The sequence below is a fragment of the Tinamus guttatus genome, unplaced genomic scaffold, assembly GCF_059628265.1.
Source record: "Tinamus guttatus ecotype Peru unplaced genomic scaffold, ASM5962826v1 Tinamus_guttatus_pri_ptg000226l, whole genome shotgun sequence".
In the NCBI taxonomy this organism is placed as follows: domain Eukaryota; kingdom Metazoa; phylum Chordata; class Aves; order Tinamiformes; family Tinamidae; genus Tinamus; species Tinamus guttatus.
In genome coordinates this window covers 3,509,664-3,532,244 of record NW_028288760.1, presented here as the reverse complement: position 1 = coordinate 3,532,244, position 22,581 = coordinate 3,509,664, and the positions used below count along the sequence as shown (strand labels likewise).

The window sequence follows — 22,581 nt, the reverse complement described above, 5'->3', positions numbered from 1 at the left end:
AGCACTGTCTGGAAATTTTCCCAACTTACTACTTTTCCACGGGATACTGAAAAGCATGTAAGGACTTAATAATTATTAATGCAATGACTATAAAGCTTTACCGCATACAAGAGACACACGTACAAGCTGGTGACGGACAATCCCAGCGTCCTAGACGGAGCTGAACGTCTGAAATGCGCCTTCGCTTTCAGAAATACAGTAGATGCAACTAACACCTGACGTGGAACACGTCCTATGCCCACGTCAGGCCTTTCAAAAAGAGGTGCTGTGAGATGACAGCAGAGGACAGGAGGCATGGCCCCAAACTTTGGGTGTTGCCTGAGTCATAACAAGACTTGGAACATCCAAGCACGTGGAGCATTTAGTTTCCCTAAGAAGAAGGGATAAAAGAAGTACTCTAGCTCACAGGTATGCAGCTTATTGTACATTGAGGAGCTTGAAAAACTTACTCAGCTTTTTGTGAGCATCATCCTGAGCAACTGCCTCCTCCAGGTTTTCTCCCGAAGCCCTGGAGACGCAATGCCCCATGTCCCACGGAAACGCCCCGGGCAGAGCGTGCAGAGCGTGCGCTCTGCCAGCTCCTGCCTCCTCCTGGGCAACGTTCTCGTCCACAGTTACCCTGGCAGGTTCTCGTCCACAGTAACCACAACGGGTGCTCACCCACGGTTACCCCGGCGGGTTCTCATCCACGGTAACCACAACGGGTGCTCACCCATGGTTACCCCGGCGGGTTCTCATCCACAGTAACCACAACGGGTGCTCACCCACGGTTACCCCGGCGGGGCCGCAGCGCCGCCGCCTCAGCTCTGCCTCTGAATGCGAGGGTGCTCCAGGCCTGGCAGCGATGACTCGCAGGGCAAGGAGCGAAGCAGCACAAAACCTCACCAAGTTACAAGGAGGCGGGTGCTGGGGCAGCAGCTGGCTACCCGCCAAGGCTGTGCACTCCAGCTTTTCATTTTTAGGCTTGCTCTTTGCTGGAAAGTTTCTACTTATACTCCAGTTTCCATGACAACTGCATTTCCTGCCTTTCTTCTCCAGGATTAAATTTATTTGTTTTCCCTTCTTCCCAAGACATGACTTTCTTTTCCTTCTGAAAAAAGAATTAATTGTTGTCTCCTCTTTAGTTACAGACATTTGTGAAGGAGGTGAGAGACTCCATTCTCAATGCTATGGGGAGCCCGCACTGCCCAGAGCAGGGAGGTGACCTGCCCAGTGCGCTGCCAGCAACTCCTTGCAATAACCCCCTGCCAGAGCCACCATCCATGCAACGAGGTCATGACTTGCAGGAATCCCATCTCTCCTGGCACCCAGCATTTAAAAAAAAAATCTGACTTTTTTTTTTTTTTTTTGGTGAGAGTAGACCTGGCCATTTTTTTGACAAATGAATTTCTTTTAAACATTGCATGGGATTCTGTGCAGCTTCAGGAGAATACATAAATATTTTTAAAACTATATTTGCTCTTGCAGTGTGATCCTGATTTCCAAACTGTAAAGGCATTCAAATATTTTTGTTCTCCTCAGCTGGGAGTGGTATTAGGGCAGGTAGCTGCTACAAGGAGAGCGCCCCGGGTCCTGGCTCAGCAGCTCAAGGGGGAGCTTTGCATGTCTGTATGCAAAGCACCGGCAGCCAACACCCCCACAACTCATGGAGCTTAAGCTAATTAATTTGTCTTGCCTTTGCCACATTAGGACTGAATTAATTTGACAATTTGAATTAATTTGTGAATGAAAAAAAATCATCAGAACAGCAAATCTGGATTAGATTTAGTAATTTGGATTTTCCCAGCTTTGGGTTTGCGTGCTGCAAAGCACTACAATAACACAGGTTTTCATTGCATTTCAGCAACTGAATTCACTGGCACATTCAGGTCATAAACTGACCCTCCTGTATAGTTGTAGATTACAGAGCTTTTAGTCTTATCTCTGCCTGATGGGATTTCACAGTAAGTTCTTTCAGGACTGAATAACTAAAAGAAGCAAAAACTCACATGGCTCCCATGCAAACACAAATCTGTCCATGGGTGCTATCTCGTTTGTAGCACATGTGCACAGATTTACATGCAGGAGTAAGGCTTAATGCCCTATTTGTTTGTGTTTTTCATTATTCATTACCACAAGCATAAGATAAATTGCTACATAAAGATTGGAATTGGAAGAACTTCAAGAGTGAGATGACCTTATGATCTCGGATCCACACAACGTTACTTTAATATATAAACATTTTAAACTCACCCACTGGACCGCGAAGACCATCCAAAAGAGAGTTTCATAAGATGAAAGATTAGCTGAGCTACAGGGAGCCCAACAGAAGCTGGGCAGTAGAAACCATGGCACAGCAGAAATACACTAAGAATTCAAAGATAACAAACATGTGGCTTGTGGAAGCTATAAGATTATGATCGCATGACATGATATTACGCCATCAACAAAATTTACAAACTAATGAATCCTTTCCTAACATCCTACATCATCTTCTTAACCCAACCTTCTATGTTAGTTTGTTATGTTAGGGATTCCTGCTCCCCAGAACAAATAATGGAAACAGATAAGAAGGAAGTCCTGTCTTCCATATTTGCTTCACACTTTCCTCCTCTTCTTGAATTCCCTCCTCCAAAGAATATGTAGGTTGGGAATTCTGGCAATCCCCTGTGTGCTTGGCAGCCAGGCAATTTTAATTGTCTCATATCAAATATATCTGCCACCACCTGCACTGTAAAATCTTATTATAACATACACTGGGCAAAAACGTCCCCTCAATTATCTCAACCGGCCAGATCCCTCCGTTCAAGTGAAGGTCAGAAGAAAAAACCCATCTCGCACAGCCGAGTACAGCTGAGCGCGGCCTCCCGCTCGCTGCCCGCCAGCGCACGTGGACTCTGCCTTGCAAGGCTGGCACTGGCAACTGGGACAGCCTTGTTGAAGTCCACTCTGCAGCCTACTATGTTTCTTTGGGAAAAATCAAGGCAGTTTAATTTCAAATAAAAAACACAGAAATAGCACTTCCACGTGCTGCAACAGGAAAACTCCACAAAGCAAAAGTCATGGAGGTGACTGAGAGCTCTGGGGAAGCAAAGCCAAAAAGTTCTGCATAGCTCTCACATGGGCTCTACCAGGAATTGAGCGTTACTGAGATTTCCAGGTGGAAAATGAAAAATGCAGAGAGTGCTAGAAAATGTTTGTGTTCGGGCAACAGGTCAGCAGGGTCTTGTGCAGGCTGTATATAATATCTGGAATGCAATTACAGGAAGATACATTAAGGAGTATGGAGCTTACACAGCTCTGATTCCTACCACACTGTTAGCATTTTTAACTCTGTATATTGATACCATCTAGTATTTTGAGCTTCCTAAACCAAAGGAAAACCAGACCAGATTTTTTATACACCGAATCAAGAAAGACAAAAGCTGGAATAATTTCAAATTTGTAGGAAGGCTTCAAGCATTTGGATACAGGACCATCAAGCCATAATGCATATAATTATTCAATAAAATTACTTTTATTTAAAACAGACCACCAAAAATTTGTATTAGACTACCTCAAAGAAGAGATACCACACTAGAGATTTCCACTAACATAAAATGATGGATTTTTTTAAGTTACTTGTCTTTGAGAGGAAATTATTATGTGGCTTTGGAATATGATCGGTCTGAACACCAATAAACCTGTTTTATATGCTGAATAAGCAACACAGACAGGTGACAAACTGCAAAAGTAATATTACACAGGATTAAACTGTCTGCTGAGTCACCTTACTGCTCTAGCACTGTGCAAATAGCTCCTGCTTTCATTACTAATAAAACTCAGCACTCATTACTCAAAATAAAAGAGGCCTTGAAAATGTGCCCACCAATGCACCGTGCTGCCTTTCGGGGCTTGGTTGTTCGTGCTACAGGGAAACGCGGGCAGGCCCGCGGAGGCGCGCTGCTGGGATGGCCACCGAGCCCATCGCGCCTGCGGTCCTGCAGGGATGTGTGACAGCAGCGCAGCCAAAGGAACCTCCCGTGTGCCTTCAAACACATCGCAGGATTTGAGGGTGAAGTGCAGGAAAATCCATATTAGGGAGGATATCTGACAACTCTATTTATGGGTGGATAAAGAGAAGAAAGGAACTGTAAATGACTTGCCTAAAGCTACAGAACAGAACAACATATAGACAGGGCTAGGATACAGGACACAGACTGCCTTGTTATCTGTATAACTGCTCTTCTCCATCTGTCTTTGCACAGTCTTGCTTTTTCTAGAAGCAAGAGCAAAAATATCCCAGGCTTATATAAATGCTGATCTCATATTTTACAGAGCAGCATTTCTCCACTATTTTTGTTCAGGTTTCTCTTTAACCAGTTAAGAATTTTTCATACTTCACTGCAGTACAGAGGGTGCTTTCTGTGCCATTCCTGGCACTTCCTAAGGCTGTACAGCAAGCATCTGTCACTGTATATAATCAGGAACCACTTACAGGCCCTTCACCTGACTTCTGTGCTCAGCTGATGTCAGATTCAGGTGCCGGGAAATGAAAAATCTTCTGGCTAAGAGGTTACAACAGCGAGTGCTCAGACTTCTGCACAATGCCAGATTCAAGTGCTTTGCAGCCCGGACAGTGATACCTGTTCTGCAGCTCTAAGTGCTTTAAACCATTGTGAAATCTGCTTGTGTGTCAATTCGTTATAGCTTACAGAAGCTTCCTTGCATGGACATCACGCGGAGAATCCTTAGCACACACAGCTCCATTAACAGGAGTGATGTGCTGCCTAAAATTAACTATGTACTTGTCTTCTCTCCAGTTTCTATAGAACACGAGCAGTGATGCAGATGGTTGACAGCAGCGAATAGATTATAGTGATGGCTGTAAAACTTGATGACTGTTACTGAAGGCATCATATGGCTTGTGATACAAAGTAGTGACTGAAAAAAACCCCAAGCCCATAAAAGATTTCCAAGTTATCCTGGTCAGGACAGTTTGCAAAACAGTTCTGCCATCACATCACACAATCACAATTAGCACAACATTCACTTCATAATGTAATTTTTTTAAAAAAAAACACTACGCTAAACTGGCTCATTTCACAAATATAAATGATCTACATGTTAGAATTTAATTGCTCAAACTCAGCAATTCTACAACCCTTTCTAATTCTGGTCACTTTATAGCGCTCCTTTTCCTGACCAACATACCTAGAGCCTTTTTTAAGATACTCTCCAGGCAGATGATTTGTGGGGCAGTTACGCTCAAGACCGAATACTGAACAAAGCGAACACCCATTTATTCCTCCTCCACTCTGGCGGCTGGATTTCAAAGCAGGGAGGGGAGGGAACAGCAACAAACCCTTTCTGCAGTCACTGCAGCCAAGCGCCCAAGGCCCCGCACGGGTCGGCCGCGCCGCTCTCCTCTCTGCGCAGACATTCCCGCGCGCGCGGCCCCAGAGGAAGTGCTGGGAAGAGCGCAGAGCGCTGGGCATCCATGGGGCCGCGCGGCTCCGCAGGGGGACTCGGCAGGACAGCTCTATCATTAGTGTTAAGGACTTGGGCATTCTTTGCTTTGCTTTTAGAGATAAAGCTATGTGGATAAAACTATAAGAAAAAAGAAACCATAGTACTGAGATATGAATCTTTCTGCAAGGAATTCTTTTTTAAGAGTAGATTTGTTTCCTCTTACTTTCCTCCCTGAATTCACCCACACAAACTGCATGAAAAGCACTGGCCTTGTTTATGTTATCAGTATTCTCCATTTCTTTTTAATCCTATTAATAATTATCACATTTCTCCAATTTATCATATCATGAAATTCTTCTGAAAAATTCATAAACTACAGGCATAGCCAGCAGCCACTTCAGATGCTGCAGTTTGAAAAACATACAGTCCTAATCTAAACCATGTCCTCCTTTCAGTGAAGGGTACCATGGACCTAGAAAATGCTCCTCTCTTCGAACACTTCTCTTTGTAAAGGCACCTGTCCTCAGACCTTGATTTAATTTCAGGGGTTTGCTTGTTCTACACTGTCCAGAAACCATCCAGTCTTAGTTGTATTAGACATGTGGCTGAAGAACAAAGTGTAAGACTCATTTGTGGTAACTATACTCTTGCCTTCAACTCTGCACTACATTAAGTGCAAACTATAATATGAAAACAAGGAAGCTTCTTGTCCTGCTTTGAAGCTGCTGAGATCATTATCAGAAGGTAGGTCCTGTACAGGACTTCAGCAAGAACCCCTGGAAATTTTGTGCTATTATTCCATACACCTCTGTTATACTTCAGGCTGAACGTGTGTTTTTTTTAAATCAGACTACGTTGGTAGTTTCTGCTTCCCCCAGGCCTGCAGAAGGCCCATGCGGCAAAGCCACCACTGCAGTTTGCTGACTGCAGTGAGAGCCTCAGAAAAAAAGCACCCTGAGGCCTAAATTAATTCTGGCTTATAAAGGAGGTGCAAGTCTTCAGTTCCTGGGTAAGAGCATCACTAATGTGGTTCTGTGGTTATTCTTCTCTAGCAACTCTTGGCACACCACGCAGACAGCACAGAGCGCCGAGAGCGGCGCTGCCCTCCTGACAAAGCCGAGGACATAAAGGACGGCGGGGCAGGAAGAGCCCCGCTGGGAGCACAGCCCCGGCTCTGGAATCCCTTCTCAGACTGCACCACAATGCACTGTATCTTTTTGCAAATTACCAAAAATAACAGACAAAATAACCAAATGTAAATGCCAAAAATAACACTACATTTTTGACCAAGTTGGATTTAAACATAGTAGTTAACTAGTTCAAAGCATTAACCCTAAAGACTTGAATGCTGCACTAATAAAATCAGAGAAATGTCACCCTTGTTTGAGAACCTTTTAGCAGTTCCAAAGCTGCTATTATTTTTATGTCTTACAGTAACAGCTTTTGCTTTAGACATTACAAAGTTGTAATTTGCTACTCTTTAAAGGATTGCAATTTATAAGGATTAGTTTGGATGAAAAAGACATAGAAGAAAGTAGCTGAATATTTCTTTTGGAAAATACTTCTTTCAGTAGAAAATCTGATTAAAATCATTCAAAAGCCATTTTCATAATTGCCTTAATTGTCATATAGCTCTGGCTATATGGCTCAGGACAAAATTCCCAAGACTGCTGGAAGGTGAAGATTTTCAGGGCCTTTTCCAGTTACTGCCTACGGTTAAAGCAGAAGAGTTTAGGGACCCAGGGACAGGGGAGCCAAGGCAAACCCAGCCTGGATTATGGAGCTAGCAGTGTCTCCTGGGAGACAGGAGCTGACGTGCATTGAGATACTTGGAGAGAAAAATGGACTTTCAACATTTCCTCGAGGAAATTCCAGATCAAATCTGCTTTTTGATGATTTTCAGTCCTACGGCAGTTCTCCAAAACAGTGTTTCGCATGATCTGAAATAGAAACCTGGAATTCTCTCATCTACTGGCCTTGCCACTAGACTATCCCAATGTCTCTGAAGTCCTTCTCTCTTGATTTGTGTGCCTTTTCTATGTTTCCATCTGACTTAAAAGGACACAGGATAGCCTTTTTATTTCTTTTTTTTAAACTTAATTATCCTGATTTTATCTTGTTTGTTGATTTTCTAGTCTAGTGGCAAGCATCAGTGGTGACATCATAGCAGGAGGCAACATCTACTCAGGGTTGCTCAGAGCCAGCAAAAATACACTCAAGAACACAGAAATAGTTCCTATTATATTCATTTCTTGGCAAAGAAACACCAGCTTATATAAAAAGGTAATAGAAATAGTTACCATGAGCACATGCCGAGTACTGTAATGCTAATGGAAGTATTTCAACACTCTGGTTCATGTCTGCAACTGTAAAACTATATTCCAGGCATGTCACATCTATCTTAAGCTGCACCTCGCTAAAAAATCTACTGATCTAGACCCCAGGCCTCAATGATGGCAGAGGAAGCCACATTCCTTGTGAATTAAGCGACAGGGAACTCTCCAAGGAAGTCTGGGAACTGATTCAGGCAACAACAGCTACACTGGAGGAAAAGAGGGGAGAAATCTGCGCGGGATCCCAGGAAATGAAGCTGTAAACACACAATGTTTTTGCAGTTTCAGAGTTGTCACTTCTGCAAGAAGGCGCTCTTTCATATACCAAAAATGAGAATGCATCAAATTTAAGAGAGCAAACATTTTACTCTGGTGGAAAATATAAGAGTGATGTTCTCCAAATTCATAAGGACATGTCTGACAGAGAAAGTTCCCACAACAAAATGACAAATGTCCTTCGGCAATTAATTTGGGGGGGAAGGAAGGAAGAGAAGAAGGAAGAGTAGGAAATGGGCAAGAAGACTAAGGGCAGGAAGAATGGCTAAGGAGCTAATTAGGAACACAGAAGATCCAATACAATTTTTTGATTTGATAAAAGCTTCCTGTGGGGAAGTCACTTTTAATTCAGCTCCCTTTTATAAGAAAGGGATAATCGTAACGCATTAAAACTGGCATGAGCATAGCTAGATTAGAGACTGGAAGGCATTTAAATACTGCAGTACCAAGGAGCACATTGCACATTAGCAACAGGCAGGCACCAGTGTTCTGCGGCTGCACAGAATCATGTTGAAGGGAAACACATAAATCAGAACTAGGCGTGGAGGATCCTGCTGAGGGATCCAGGAGACCCCCTCTGTACAGGGTCTGCACGTCAGGCTCCCAAGCAACAGAGTTCCCATGCGGAACCAGGTATCAGAGTTCGACCAGTACAAATGATATTCACACAGGACCAAGCAACTATGCTGTTTGATCAGGAAAAAATATAAAAGTCAGTAGACTCTTACCAAAAAATAAAGGTACTGGAATAATCAGCTGGTGTTTGATTGAATGTGTATATGTACATACAGCTGGATTAAACAGCTCTCATTCCACTGTCTCAAATACCATGAGCTACTGCTGATACTGAGTCGCTGTTGCCAAGAGCTGAAAGACCTTCTGCCCTGTCTGGGATGGGAGTGACCGTCACTTCCAAGAGTGTGTTCAAAGCTTTGACTCCTCATATAACCTTACTCGCAATGTCTGGTATAACAACACGACAATGACATTAAGATAAGGACCCCTGAGAAACCTAACATTGCCAATATAATGCCACAAGAAACAAACAGACAGACAACACCAGGAGTTGAGCAAATGCTATTAGCAGCAGCAATGAATGAGAAATCTTTTTTTCTGTTCCAGAAATGTGATGACTACTGGTTCCCCCATTTGAACCAGGACGTGCCAGACCTGTCCCAGTTTTTTAACATGCACAAAGTGCAAGGGACGAAGGTGGCTTGTGCCGGGGTGGCTGCGCTCCCTGCACCGGGCAGGCCGCAGTGACTGCCAGGCTGCACCCGCGCCGGGCAGCACCGGGGCTCACACGACCCAGCTCTGGCGTGCAGCAACTTTCCTCATTAGGCCTTCACCACAGTGAGCTTTTTGTCCTTAGCAGCATCATTTTTGATGGTCTGACATCTTCCCAGAAAAATGACTAAGAAAAAAGTTATTATTAATCTATTTTTGAGAAACTGCAGATAGCTACAAGCTCTTTCTTTTTCTAGTTTAAAGACCACGAGTTCAATAGGTTTGAGTGTAAGCAAGCAAGCTAGATGCAAGATATCTTCTTGTTTATTTAACATTAATTCAATATGCAAAGTTTAGGTTGGATCAAGTATCAGTTACATAAATCCCCTGTTCTTCCATTTACAGATATTAAGCATTTCTCTTAAAATACTTAGAACTGTGTCAAACTGGCACACTTGGTTTAAATACAGTTAAAATTAAGATATCAACACTGAAAAGAAAGCCAGAAAACAGATACTTGACAAAAATAAATTACTAAGTGGAGCCTTCAGCATAAACAAAGTCTTAGAAATATGCACTATCAATGCTTGCAGACTTCCACTGCTTGGTACAGATTATAGCAACATGGAATAATCCAATTCGCTGAAAGGAAGGCTAGGAGTCTAAAACATCAATATTTCATATGTTCTCTTAGCTAACTTTGTCCTGTGCTCGTAGAAGTGACTGGCTGAAGTGTAACCTACACCAAAAAATTATAATTACATTTTAAAGCAATAACATCAAAGTTACTATGTGACAACAGTGACTGCAGACAGCCATGCCTACCAATTGAGTTAGTGCCAGGCCTGTGTTAAGGTTCAAGGGATGGCTCCAGTTTTATCTCCAGTGACCGAGTCTGCACCAGCAAGTCACCAGGGAGCAGGATTTAAGGGGCTCACACGCCACATCTTGCTGCCTAGAACTGGAATATACCATTTGTCTGCAAATCCGGACTGCTGAAAAACAACTATGTTTAGTCTGAGATTACAGTCTAAAAGGGTGATTCTATAATCAGCACAACAAGAGTCAAAATATTCCTGTTCATAAAGATTCAAATCCTGAAATATCTGTTGTCTTAAATCATAATTCCACAAAGTTTGTCTTTAGTTACTATTTTAAAACAATTTCTACACGAAAGAGTAAAAGCCAAACATCACTCTGATTCTCCTCATTTCTTGGGGGTCATTAAAGAAACTCTGAGACACAGATCACAGCCTGTGATCTTTCCAGGCACTGTTACACAGTGACTGCCCGTTTGCAGTGGGAGGTTTTTAACCCTTAATCAAACAAAACCTCTGTGCAAGTGAAGAGTCAGTCCCTGAAATTCAGCAATCCTTAATTGCTTACCTTTTTACAAGCAGGTCAAATTTTTGGAAGCAGTTTCTCAAACCAGCTCAAACATTCCATATTGGCTGTTGCATCATGGTAAACAGCTGCAAAACTTGTGGATTTACTTTCCCATTTTATATGCATGCTGAGCCCCAGAAGAAATCCCATGCAAGGAAAAAAAACAACCCCAAAATCTGCAACAGAAGCATCTCAGTCCTTGAACAAAACATAAGAAAGTTTAGCAGGGAAGCAGAGAAGAAATCCAAACACAACTAGAAGTTTGGGTAGGAAAGAGGAAGGGCAAGCTTGTTCCCCTTGCCGGTAATTCCTGGCTAAAGGTGCCTCTACAGCAGAATTCAGTGAGCCGCCAACTCCTTGGAGCAGATGGTATTCACACATTATTCCCCAACAGCAGCATTCCCATGTCCAATCAGGAGGCTGCACTCAAAAGCCAAGCGCTTCCCAGACTCTGTTACAGTTTTCAATAGCTACAGCCCAAGATGAATGACTCAGAAAATGAATAAGCAGGGAAAATAAAACCCGCCTCTCTCCCAGAGGCAGACACAGTCGGTTCAACAACCCAGTGTGTTCTGGGCACTTCTTTCAAGTTGAATGCACCTGTTTTTCCCTTAAATTCCAAATACTGATACATTTTCCAAATCTTTTATTTGTTTTATCGACTTAAGCTTGAGCTAGAAGTCACAGTAAGAATTAGTTTGTTGCATTTTTTCCCCATCAGATAAGGCAATCTGCTCCTTCTTCTGGAAAACTATAAACATTGAAAGGGTCAAAAAAGAGCTGCTCTGTATGTGTATTCTTCCAGACAAATAATTTCCAGTTAATTCAATGAAACTGCTCATGCATTTAGGGCTAAATACACACATAAATACCTTTAAGACTGAGAAATGAATTTAAATATCCTTTTGCAAATGTTATAAAAAGAAGAAAGTTGACTCCTGAACAGACTAGTATTTCATCTGGTGTTGTAAGAAGTTTACCAAACTGCAAAGGAAGGAATAGATCTAATCAAAAAGCCTACGGCTACCAGGTGAGGCAGAATTGTTACCCCAAAGCTGGCCAGACAGAACCAGTAAATATTCCCAACTGCTTTGCTTGTATACGGCTGCAGCCGACTCATCCCTGATCACTTTTACAGCTGCACAACTCGATATCTGGCTTCCTCTGACAAGTGAGCGGTAAAGGATGATCTGCTCGAGAAAGCAGAGTTACTTGTGGAAACACATTTGCACAGTGCCCAGGGGTTTCTCCCTGCACGATAACAATGAGCCTTCCAAAACATACTGAAATTCTCTTTATTCCTTAAACAGAAGAGACTGCATGGAGATAACTCAGCGCTCAATGCTCCTGTGCCTGCTCTGCCTACCTGGAATGCTTTTATTGGTGCCACTCAGAAATTGGCTGAAAACATGCTCCAGCCAGACAAGCAGAATCAGTTAAATCAGTGAAGCTATTGGTGAGAAGCTTCCTGGACATTCCCACATATCTCTGTGGCTGTAAATTGATCCTTTGCATTCCTGCTTGACACATGAACTGTGAAAGCTCTTTAGGGATAGTCTCTCTGCCATGAGTAATGCTTTAATAGCATTACTTAAAAATATAAGACCAGTTGCAAGAACAATAAAATATCATCATCTTTTAAGATATATATGTATCCTTCTTTTCCTTTTGCAAGAAATAAGAGAATTCTATTAGCATCCCATTTTCCTCCTTTCAAAACACCAAACACCACGATTCCTCCAGCCTGGATTAGCTGCAGGACCTGCGCTCACAGGTGTTGAATTCCTCTTTGAATTCTGGCCGTGCGAAAGAAGCCACGATGCTCCAGGCCTGAAGAGCCGTTGCTGCGTAGGGCACATGGGCCCTACGCATGCCCAGCGGGTAAGAAAATGACCATACCTAGAGCTGCATGACACAGAACAGTGGTTTGTACTATTGCATCTGCCATGGCTGCCTACCAAATTCCCAACTATTCCTAGAAAAGCATTTAGGTGTGTAAAAGGCAAAAACAAAACAAAACAAAAAAGATTTGGTAGAAAACACTTCTTGAAATTTAATTTTAGCGGACACTTTTTGATAACTGGATTAAGCTCTGCAGCTGCCACAGTCATTGCCTACTGCCTGGCTTAGCAAGGCCTCAGAGTCCTTATCAGCAGCACGGATGCTTTGCAATTAAGGCTTTTACGTGTGCTAGTTCCTTGGAGATACTCAGAGGGGAAGCACATTGAAATGTAAATATTATTACCATAATGCTCCACCTGACATGATAACCACATTTATGCATTGAGAAACCTCTTTGGCAAACATCCTAATCGAACACTGTAAAGAATAGTATAGAGAAGTATCTAAAGGTAAGCAGCTATTTATTTTCTATATCCCTAGCGTACAAGACATTTTTAGACATGGATGTAAAGCAGCAGCTCTTGTCAATCTTTCTGGACAGCAGTAGAATGGGGCTACTGTCCAACAACTTAACCAGATGTGATCATGATAACCCTTTCACTAAGAAAAAGCATGATTTTAAAAGCTGTTCTTTAATCAAAACAGACTTTGCTCCTGTTGTAAGGGAGTACCAAGAAATGGCATACTTTGCTAAATAATTTCATTACTCTCAAATGTCTAGGATAAATATTTCTAGCAATAATGCACACTTTGTTTATTCAATGTATTTAATCTAAGGAGGTTTTTTTACATACAGAAGCAAACAACATAAATGTTGGCTGAGGAAGGCAAAGGAGGAATCAATTTTTAATGATCTGTGTCACAGGCCACAGAACAGCACTGCTTAATCACCTAATGGTAGCTTAATATCTTTAATTGCCGACCTACTCATTACCATTTTTCTTCAATCCTGTAGACAATAACAGGAAATTAACTTTTAAATCTACCACCTCCAGAAATCCTTATTTTCCCACATCCCCCAGCTATGGGGCCCATGTTCTTAGGCCTAACAGAACTAGGTATATTTATAATACACACCAAGTATAAGAAATACCAGAGTTCACCTATGTTTTCTTAACAGTCTTTGCAAGATGACTGCTCCTATGCAAAACATCCCCCTTTCTCACACTTGACAGAAATGAATCAGTTCTCCATCTTTCAAAAACCCCTGGTGAAGTGCTTGCAGTCTGAGCAAGCCTAGCAGAATAAGGCAATATGCAGCAACCTATCCCCATTAAAAAGATAGCAAAAATGAACTAATTTTATTGTTGCACAAATATACGTACTGTGCTGTTCTAAGACTGCATAACTTTCAGTTTGCAAACTCAGCTGCTGGTAGATGAGGGGAGTTTACACTGTAAGACTTCCCTGGGTAACATGGCCAGTCATCCTGTGTAGAAGGCAGGGATTCCAGAGAACTGCACTGAAAATTAGTGCTTAAAATTATTTTCCTCCTTTCTCTCTCACTCCAGGATGTCCAAAATCTGGTCTGAGGAAGACCTAGTACCACCTAGTACTCACCTAGTACCACCTCTGTGCTCTGATCCAGACCAGATTTTTCTCCTGCAGGTGTAATTCCCAGATCCAAGCCCTCCCTCTAGAACCTTCACGGAGATATTTGAAAAGGTTTCTTTATGCTTCAGTTTATCCCATGTCTACTCTTACGTTTGTTCATGACATCACCCTTACGGGAAGATCGTATGGGCTCAGGGAGACCTCTGCTTGTCTGCAGAGCAAAAGGAAGGGTCACGTCTGTGCAAGCGAAGGGCCTGGCGTGCAGAGGAGCCGGCGTCCCGGCCTGCCGAGCTCCTGCAAGAGGTGGCCCTGCCGAACACTGCCCCGGCTCCCGCTGTGCCCGCCAGGCTTCCCTGCTCTTGGCTTCCCGCAGGCTCTAACAAACACTGTATCTGCAGCACCTTCTGGTTTTCCAGTCTTTGTGTCTCATTTCTTCTCAACCAGATGAGCTCTGTAACGCACATCAAGGTGTCACTGAGGCTAGGATTTCATTACTGCCCTGGTGCTCTGCTTGAGGAGCCCAAATTAACAACAGCAGATACAAGTCAGGCCTGGCTCTAATCCATGTACTTTGCCTGGTTGCTTGTGTACTTAAAATAGATCTAAAAAAAATAAGTCACAAGTCTTAAAGATTCAAGGCACAGTAGTTTTGATTCCAGTCCTCTGTGGTCTAAAATTTGCATCTCTGATTCACACTCACTCCTTATGTAGGTGGATATGAATCTACTTTATCCAATAGCTGGGATTTGGTTTACAAGGCTATTGAAAATGTCCATTAAAAATGGGCCTTTAAAAGCTTAAAAACAAATATATAAAGAATTATCATTGGGATATACAAGAAAGTAAACACAGAGGTGGTACCAGTATTCAATTATACATTTATAAGCTATACTAAGCAATTAGAAGGTAAAATGAATGCACAAGTACTTTGTACCCAAGTCTTTGTACACAAATACAACATCATATAAATCCTCACCAACTTGCAAAGAACTGCTGAGCTGTTACTCTGGTAGCTGCAAGCGGCCATAGCAAAAGGAGAAATCTGCAGCTGTAATATGTCATCTCTTTGAAATGGGTAATTTAGGGTTATGGTTTTGGAATCAGCACATTCTTCAGCATTTTTCTTCCAAGAAAAGTTTTTTTTTGTAAGTAAACCCTTTCTGGTACATTAAAAAGAACATGTCAAAAAGTCAGAACTGTGAACCATCATAAAGAGACAATAATCCTTCTTTATATTCCCATATTTCAAAAAAATGAGGGAAAATATTGGGAGGTGACCTATGATGGTTTTTAGAAGCCTTACAAGAGCCTATTTTTAATGAGCCCTCAGCCTAGGCAGAAATGCTGCAGCTAACATGCAAAAATGCTACAGAAATTTCCATCTCTTCACAAACCTCAAAATGGATATCAACATATCAAACTTGTGTTCAAAGTAGGGCAAGAACTACAGCTCAGTGAAGAATCAAAGTGAAAAAATAGCAATAATCAGTTCACCCACAATTTATAATTTTATTCCAGCAGTCTACTTAGTTCTGAAAAAACAGTCTGTGCTAGGAAGTGATACACACAGAGCTTCTCCTTCCTGCATGTTCCTCCACGGTCCTTCTAACCCATTTCATACAGCTCTACAAGCAAAAGACAGGGCTGTGGGAGGCAAAAGGATTCCAAAGGATATAATTGCTACAAAGTCTGCAAAACGGTTGTTGCTATTATTAATGATCTATTCATCTACTCATTGGGCAGCTAATGAGCAAACAGACACTGAACTTTTAAATACACAGTTAACCTATAAGTACTGTCAGGTACAGCAAAAACGAAAAAAATATTTTTCATCCTGCCAGAAGAAAAGGGACATTGGTCTCATATTATTGAAGGCAAAAAAAAGTACAGAAATTTCAAGTTATGGTCACTTCCCAAGGCATTCATATTTATCACATGAACAATATAGTAAACACAACAGTTACCAGCGTGTTTAGAGCAGCTCACCAGCTTTTTGATAATAAAAGGTTTCAAGAATGTTTCAAGAATGACAGCTACCAGAAAAATTCCTCAAAGAAGAAAATTTTCCTTCCCAGCACCGTGCTGGCACATTTTTGAGGGCTTTCTATTTACTGAATTCATGCAGAAGTAATATCATAATAACAGATGAATTCATAACTCCTCTGTATTTCTCCTGCAGCACCAGCAGCACAACATCTTATGCAACCGACCTCCTGAGCAATAAATTGTTTAACCCATTTGTTTTATCCTGGGATAGCTGAATCAAAGTATTTTATAACAAAATTCTAAAAGGAAGATGGGCATTTACACAGAAAGAGAACCAATAAGGGTTCTTCTCTGGTACTTGGCACCATGAGTGATTATTTATCTCAAATTACTCAATTTATGAATATTTTCAGTGCCAGCTCCCTATTCAAACATTCTGTAGGAAAACAGCTTTCTATAGAATGTGACAGCTACACTTTACATGCCCGTAGGGAGAAGAATGAAAGGACTGGGTACCTTTAAATGTCCCTTTTAAATTCAGTGAAACACTGTAACGCATTTGAGAAACCTAAGTTATACTCATATCTCCCACCAAATCAAGACATTCTCTCTGAGATTCCTAAAGTTCAGGTCCACTGTTAGGATAAGCAAGAATACTTGTTTATATCTTCATTAACATCAGCCCCACATATTTAAGCACTACTCTGTTAATCCTAAAGCTTCCTGTTATAAAAAAAGGATTCCATTCTATATCATAATAGTATACGGGGAGACATAAGACATTAGAGAGAGATACTGTTCCTCCAGAGACCTTTTAATATAACTACATAAAAAGAGAACAGAAAAATTAAAAGTATGGTTCTCTTTTTCTAATCTTTTCATGCAAACATTATCATTTGAAACAACTCTGCAATCTGTCCTTGATTATTTTAGACAACTCAACTTCATCATGGCACAGAGCCCGAAGTAAAGCAGTGCTGCCCACTTATATCTGTCCAGTCAACTGTTCACATAGTTTAAATATTACCTCACTCCTTAACCACATTCCTTCCTTGCAGATTTAGGACTACTGTGGTTTAACACCACAGTTAGGTTGTACTGAAAGCTCTACATTCTCTCCAGACAATATGCTGTGGGAAACCATAACTGGTCATTGAACCATATACAGGTAGGAAGCAGAATATTTTGTAGGTTTAAAACTGTATCCAGAATACTACCAAGGCATATTAAAGAGCTGAGAATCAATTTAGTCTAAAAAAGTGTAAACAATTTGTTGTCCTCAATGTGGCCAATCCAATTTGCTGAGAGACATAAATAAGGCTTACAATTACAAAGAACTTTTCACTCCAATTTTATGCCTTTTAAAACCTTCCAATAGACCAGATACTAGTACCTCAGTATGTGGAATGCTATAAATGCAGGGAATAGCTGCAGTTTTAACCATGGACTTTAATTCCAGGGTGAATTCATGTGGTCTCTAGCTAAATTCATCCTTCTAAGTAAATTACTCACTGCAACTGCCTTTAGGAAAGCTTTCTGCAGATAAAAAAAACATAAAAAAAAATTTAAAAAAAGGGAAAAAAACCCTGTTTCTAAATGCTACATTTGACAGCACATAAGGAATAAAGTTACATTCTTTTCTCCTTGGCAAAAAAAAAGACCTCTGAACTCAATAATGTAGAATAATGTAAAATGCGTAGGTTCCTCTTCTTTCTGCAGAGATTGTCCAGGAGACAGGCTAATGAGAAAAGCACCAATTCTGCCCGATTATTCCTTCTTACAATCCCCCGTATATATCAGTCTACTATATGTTTATCTCCAGCCCTGTAAACAGTGAATCCCAAAATAATGTGAAGTACATTAGCACATTCATTTCTAATGATCCATGCAGAAGACAATAAAAACACATGCCTAATCCTGTGCCTTAAGTAGGATGTGTAACTCAGACACTCTTTCACTACCCTTTCTTCTTCCTCTCTTTTCTATGTTTTCTACTTCTTACCATTGGAGTTGTCCTGGTCCAAGGGATTATCTGGTTCCATTACTTCAAATAAAAGCATCCAACATGCAGTTCTCCATGCAGCAGAGGCATAAAAACACAGCAGTTGCCTAAGCTGATTCACCTGATTTATGAATTAGTGCTGCATCCATAAGAGGCTGTGTTTCTTCTTTTGTATTACATCTGGCTGCTTTTCCAACTAGATGGCTGGGTATTACAGCATGCAGGCCTTTTTCCAGCATCCTCTTAATGCATTATATTTAAAGTAGCAGCAACCTTTTTCTCCCCTCCCCCAGACCAAGTTACAGTAATGTAACTAGGCTGAGCTGGCAGAGTGGAGCTCATTCAGAACAGGACCTGCGAGCGCTTGCTGATTCGTGTTGCTGCATAAAGAGAAGGATTGATACAATAAAAAGTAAGTGGGCTTTGACACAGGATGGTATGCACTGCAGAAAATCGCACCAAAACCAGCCTAGGTCTTGAGGCTTTGGGGAATGCCCTGCTGAAGCCACCAGGACCCACCCCCTCACACACAGACACAAATTATGTCCTGTTCCCTCCTCCCCTTCCCCGCCGCTACAATCTTTTATAACCCTGGATCTCCTCCAGCAATAGTCTGTTCCTTTACTCAGTTTATTATAAACTCTGCCATTCCCTCGTGTCCCTAGGGCTGGCTTGGAAAGGAAAGAGGCTGTTTGCAAAATGAATAGAGCAGGCACTGCCCAGCGGGAGGCAGCTCAATGACTCTGCACTGGGCAGCTGCAACTTGCTGCAGCAGGAGCCCTGGGCCGGGTACCTGGTCCTGCAGTTACCTCCTTTGCCAAGACAGAAACCGCAGCTAGGATGCCTCTTTGCAAGGCTTCGCCAAATGAGCTGTGGAGCAGACACAGGCTTTGCTGGAGTCACAGAACAGACTGTACCAGAGCCTGCAACTGAAGGCTCTCTCAGCAGAGACAGTGTTAGCAGGCGGCTAGATCCCCGGGTTGGGAGTCACACCAACCTCATTCTGCTCCTGGGTCTAACCCCACCTGGAGTACTGGCTGCAGTTCTGGGTTCCCCAGCACAGGAGGGATGTGGAGCTTCTAGAGAGGGTCCAGCATAGAGCAGCAAAGACGATTAAGGGACTTTAACATCTATCCTATAAGGAAAGACTGAGTGAGCTGGGCCTGTTTAGCCTGGGGAAGAGAAGAATGAGAGGGAATTTTATCAATATATACAAATATCCAAGGGGAGAATGTAAAGAAGATGTGGAAAAACTCTTCTCGGTGGTGGCCAGAACAAGGTTTAATGGGTACAAGTTGAAACCCAGGCAGTTCCGTCTCCATGTGAAGAACTTCTCTACTGTGAGAGTAACAGAACCCTGGCACAGGCTGCCCAGAGAGGCTGTGGAGTCTCTTTCTCTGGAGATCTTCCAAACCTGCCTGGATGCCACCCTCAGCCGCGTGCTCTGGGTGTCCCTGCTGGAGCAGGGGGTTGGACTAGATGATCTCTAGTGGCCCCTTCCAACCTCCACCATTCTTAGTTCCCTGAGAAGTCACACAATTAATTTCTCCCATTTGTGTCTCAGTTTTCTACAATACACACATTGAAATACACCGTATTTCACAGAAATACGGCTGAAAACATCCCAGTTTTAACTGTGCTGAATTTCTTGGATAAATGCTACAGTAGAAGGACTGAGGAAGAGGACGCCATCACCTAGCTGAAAAGTACAAAAATTTATTTTCTCTGAAGATGTCTCTGCAAAACAACAGAAGAAAATATCAGTGTGCAACTATAAAGTAAATGTGTCTCTGAAAGGTAATTCATACTCCTGTTACAACAATCTTGCAGCAATTCTGCAAATCCAGACTTTCAGGATCAATTTTACTTTGAATCATAGATTCAAAGTCTTTCTTTAATGCTCCAGCTAATGCACAAAACCAATTCCTGTTTTTAAAAAGAGGCTTTTGTCTAAGGCTAAGCTAAGTGCAAGGCAAGGATTGCTGTACACATCTACAACAGATTTAGTGCATTTTGGGATTGTCATGGCTGATGATACAGGATTCTCAGGCTGACTAGCTAGTGCTGGATTTTCTATTTTGGTGCCTCTGGGTAATGCTTCTGCCTTACTAGCTCATTCTGTAGAGCGTCATGTAACTAGTGCTTTTGAGCTAACTATTCATGCTTGGTGCTATAAGCTGTAGGCGGGGAAATGAATGGCTGGCTGAAGGGAGAAAAACACGCAGTTCTGGATGGAGAAATTAGCCTAGCAGGTGGATAAGACTCTACTGTAATTGTACCTTGCAAAAAACACTTCAGTGCTGTTCTTGAGGATTATGCCATATTAAGGGAAACTCATTTCCATCTATTTGTTTTAAGTAACACACAGTATATAGCCTCTATTAAATAATGTTTGAGATCTCTGCCTCGGTCTAAATTACAGTGCTGCAAACCCTATGTTCTCTCCTTGCACCCTACGCTCTCTATGTTCTTTACAACTTCCCTACTGCTCCCACTCACTGACACAACAAAAAACCTCCCTCTCTCCACCTTCCCCACAAAACCACCTACTCCGTGACTATAGGAACACGGCAGTCTCCCTGCTAACAGTCCTCCACCTGTCTGGGGTTATGCACACAGGCTGCGAGGTAAGACAGGAGTGTGTGTTAACTCTTGACTGACACCGTATTACACACACTAGTCTGACTTATCAAAGGTGACAATAATACAGCCGGTATGAAAGAGGATTTACAGAAATTGTGGAGGTGAGGAGCCCTGAACAAGTATCATCTGCCACATATCCTGTATCCCAGGAGCTGAAAATACATAAAAATATACTCTCCTCCCCGCAGTGACTCATTATCACAGCCTACTTGCTTCACAGACTGCTTGAATAGATCATGGTCATCAATGTATAGGAATGCACAGTGTTCTAGTGAACATTTAAATGGACAGGATATATAAAAAGGAAACAACTTCAGACTTTTCCATGAAACAGGTACTGCATATTCATAATGTATCGTTAGTACAAAATTGTTTTCCATAGGTGATGTAGTGAGAGAAAAGAATATACACATGTGAAATTCATCTTTAAGGACAGTCATGAATAATCCAGGAATGATGACAGAATAGCCAAGATCAAAAATCAAGAGAGGAAGAGTGAAAAATAATAGACCTCAATGATTCTATATAACAAGTAATTTATTTTTAAGATTATCCAAATGATCTTCTCATCTACAGATACAGTTCTAGTAAAAATTAATCTTTAATTTGCCAGTCAGAATTATGTCAATATTTTGGCTAAGGCAGTATTCACAATTTCTAACAACGGAGCAATTGTCAAGTATTCTTTGTAGTTCATGCGGCTAGAAAAAGTGGCTCATGCAATGATTCTGAAAAGAAAGGGCCAGTTGGAAGACCAGGCTTTGATTACTGGGGATTTTAATTGCTCAGGCACTGAATGGAAAATTGCAAAAGTGAAGAGGAAAATGATTTTTAGACAAAACGGCCTGAATGATCAGAGGCTATGCTGGCCTGAATCCTAGGAAATCAGCCAAGCATGCTGAACTAATGAGTGTGGAAAGAGCAGTCTAGTTAGCATGTTCTCTGGAATACCTATGAGATTAAGTACAGCACCAAACTTGGAATTTTGGAAAGCTGACTCCTTAAGGAAAGAATTTTGAAATGGTTGCAAGGTAGCAGGAAATGTACTCTGTTGCTGTCTATTAAAAATATCTCTGCATCTCCCAGACGATTAGTTTTGAGACAAATAAGTAAGTTGTATCTAAATGCCTTAAGTCTACATAATGCTATTTTTAACAGCTTTTATGTATCAGACTCTAATTGGGTTCAATACGTAAGACTTTACATTGAAAGAATTCACAGCCACTGCTTAACTCTCATTTCTTTTCATAAAAGATGGGAATTATGGGCCTTTGTTTCACACAATAACATGAAATTATAATCAGGAAAGATGGCACTTACTTTTAGTGTGCTACTAACTCCATGCAAAACTTGGGCATCTCTCATCTCTCTCTGTTCAGCTCCACTGACCTGTAAAGTGAGATAAGGGTACCTGTTTTTTATTCTTCATAACATACTACAGTGTAACTTGATCTGGAAATATTAGTGCTATCTAAATTGGAAGGAGTAGAAATATGGAGAGTTAACTGATCTTAGATTTATTTTCAGAGAGTGGATTTATTTCACAGGTTGGTTTGACCAGCTTTTGCCATTCTATGTAAAGCAACCATGGAATACCTTCAACACTGGAGATTATGTAACACGTTTTCTTTTCTACCAGGCTCTTTTCCAACAGGTTCTGCTCTAGAGGAACAGATCTAGATCTACAAGGAAAGATAAGCAGAAATAGCTGTCTGTATAAACATGCACAGTCAACACTTATTTTGAAAGCAGTATTCCACTCATCAAAAGGACATCCAAAAGATGTCTCTTATTTTCACATTGTTCCTGGTAACTCATCATTTTGCTATCACAAGGCCTATC

The 22,581-nt window shown here is 41.6% G+C and overlaps 1 protein-coding gene across 5 annotated transcripts in view; it reads right to left on the bottom strand.

Moving 5' to 3' along the window:
• DAB2IP (DAB2 interacting protein) overlaps positions 1-18,245 on the bottom strand; it is a 138,597-nt gene extending 120,352 nt beyond the window's left edge. For 3 of the 5 annotated variants that reach the window (XR_015913399.1, XM_088525369.1, XM_088525368.1), the window contains exon 1: positions 18,097-18,245. Coding sequence is in view for 2 of the 5 variants with exons in the window: in XM_088525369.1 (XP_088381495.1) it covers positions 18,097-18,154 (58 nt within the window). In the remaining 3 variants the exon portion in view is untranslated. Of the gene's footprint in view, positions 1-10,652; positions 11,030-18,096 lie in introns of those variants that run through there. The other 2 variants (XM_088525370.1, XM_088525372.1) reach the window with 1 other exon arrangement.
• Positions 18,246-22,581: the final 4,336 nt, after the last annotated feature.